The following is a 2,117-nucleotide window of genomic DNA, read 5'->3' on the forward strand; positions in this document are numbered from 1 at the left end:
AGCAGTCAGTGCTCTTAACCCCTGAGCCATCTCTCCAGCCCAGCATCCTTGCAATCTTTGAGTCTACAGTCTCTGAGTTCTGTGAGCCTATAAAGTTTGTCTTCCCCACTTCATCTTTCTTTACTCCCCAAATAATTGAGTTGTTACCTTTTTCCAATATTCATTTATTTAATATTTAATTTTTAAAATTGTGTGTGTGTCTTTGCACATGAGTGCAGGTGCCCATGGAGGCCCATGAGATGAGATCCCCTTGAGCTGGAGTCATAGCAGGGAGGTTGTCAGCTACCTGAGGGGGGTTTGGGAGCCAAATTCCAGCCCTCTGCAAGAACAGTTTGTGCTCTTAGCCACTGAGCTATCTCTCCAGCCCTCTATGATTTATTTTACTCTTAATTATGTATAAATGGGGGCATGTGGTTATGTGAATGTGAGTGCAGGTGCCCTCCGAGTCTAGAGGGTCCCCTGGAATGGAGTTCCAGGCAGTTGTAAGCCACTGAATGAGGATGCTGGGTGCTTTTAACTGATGAGCCGTTTCTCTAGCCCCGCCACCCTTTTCTAAATTTTAGAGAGTGAGGCTTCTGCACAAAGTTTATGCGTAGCTTCCAAGATCAAGTAATAGGTCCCTAAGCATAAGATGGATAGAATTTATACCGTTTCTAGTAGGCGACTATGGTTGACGAACATGGAGGACTGCTTAGAAGGAGAAGGTTCTCAGGGCTCTGGGGACAGTGCTCCCTTTCTGGTGACTTGGTGGCAGGCAGAGTCTTTGGGCACTATGAGAGCAGTGCAGAGTCAGGCATAGGAACTGAGTTGTTCTTTATATAACCCCTTCCCATCCCCTTCCCTGCCAGGAGAAGAAGAAGCCCTCCCAGCTGACACCACAGCAGGGCTTCAGTGAGAATGATGATGACGACGATGATGACTCCTCTGAGACGGACTCTGATGATGACGATGACGACGAGGAGCATGGAGCACCTCTGGAAGGGTAGGAAAGACCCTACGTCACGGGGACATCCTTCAGGATGGCAGTGGAAGGGGGCATGTCTGGGAGTGGATCGTAGCATCCGTTGATGCCTCTACTTAGGGTTTCCCTCCTATCTCAGGAGTGCAGCACTGTGAGCTTTCGTTCTTTTCTGGCTCCACTGCCTCATCTGTCCTGTGATGTCATGTAAACTATCTGAGACATTTGTGGACCTGGCAAACCTCAAACCTGAAACATTGCCTCTGCCTTTCAAGAAGCTGCCAGTTTGGGAAAAGGAAGTGTGCTTGCACATGGGCCAAAGCATTTCTATCTAGTGGGGCAAACTGCATCCGCGCAAGCATTTTCAGTTTAGGCTGAGGTGCTTCCTGGACAGGAGAGAAAAGCTTCAGGGCCTCACCTTGAGGCAGGGTTCTTGGTAACGCTAAGAAAACAGCAACAACAGTAAGTCTTACTCTGTTGCAGCCCCATTGTCACAGTGAGTCATGATTCATTCCTGTAGCTTATAATCAACATGTATTCTGATGACCATCATCCACTTACACTGGAGGTAGCTCAGTGGTCATGGATTTGCCTGGATATGTGAGGCCGCAGGTTGTATTTACGTACTTAGGATTGCACCCATGTACACAAACATACATATAAAATAAAAATCTCTTTAAAATGTATAAAATAAATTTAGTGATGTTGGACATGGTGACACAGACCTGTAATCCCAGCACTCAGGAGGCTGAAACCAGGGTATTGAAAGCCTGTGGCCAGCATGAGCTATGTAAGACCCTGTCCCAAAAAAACCCAAGGGTTGGGTCAGATGGCTTAGAGGGCAAAGGCACCGCCTCCAAGCCTGAGAACTGAGGTCATGCCTTGGGACCCATACGGTGGAAGGAGAGAACCAATTCCCTCAAGTTGTCTCTGACCTTTGTACACATATTTATTCGCTCATATACAGTATCTTCCTCTCACCTCCATGTGCATTCACTGGCATGTGCGTTTACACACACATGTACATACATCACATTTATTCACACATGCACACATACATATTTAAAGATCTTTTAAAAGTTGTGTTGTGGGGCCTGGAGAGATGGTTTAGCAGTTAAGAGCACTGGCTGCTCTTTTTTTTTTTTTTTTTTTTTTTTTT

At 46.3% G+C, this 2,117-nt stretch overlaps 1 protein-coding gene across 2 annotated transcripts in view; it reads left to right on the forward strand.

The window, feature by feature from the left end:
* The window catches only part of Ift46 (intraflagellar transport 46), a 16,627-nt gene that overhangs the window by 6,493 nt on the left and 8,017 nt on the right, over positions 1 to 2,117 (forward strand). For both annotated transcript variants that reach the window (XM_021207058.2, XM_029543816.1), the window contains exon 4: positions 849 to 982. In XM_021207058.2, coding sequence (XP_021062717.1) covers positions 849 to 982 — 134 coding nt within the window. The remainder of the gene's footprint in view (positions 1 to 848; positions 983 to 2,117) is intronic.

The sequence above is a fragment of the Mus pahari genome, chromosome 10 (genome assembly GCF_900095145.1).
Source record: "Mus pahari chromosome 10, PAHARI_EIJ_v1.1, whole genome shotgun sequence".
NCBI classification, from domain to species: domain Eukaryota; kingdom Metazoa; phylum Chordata; class Mammalia; order Rodentia; family Muridae; genus Mus; species Mus pahari.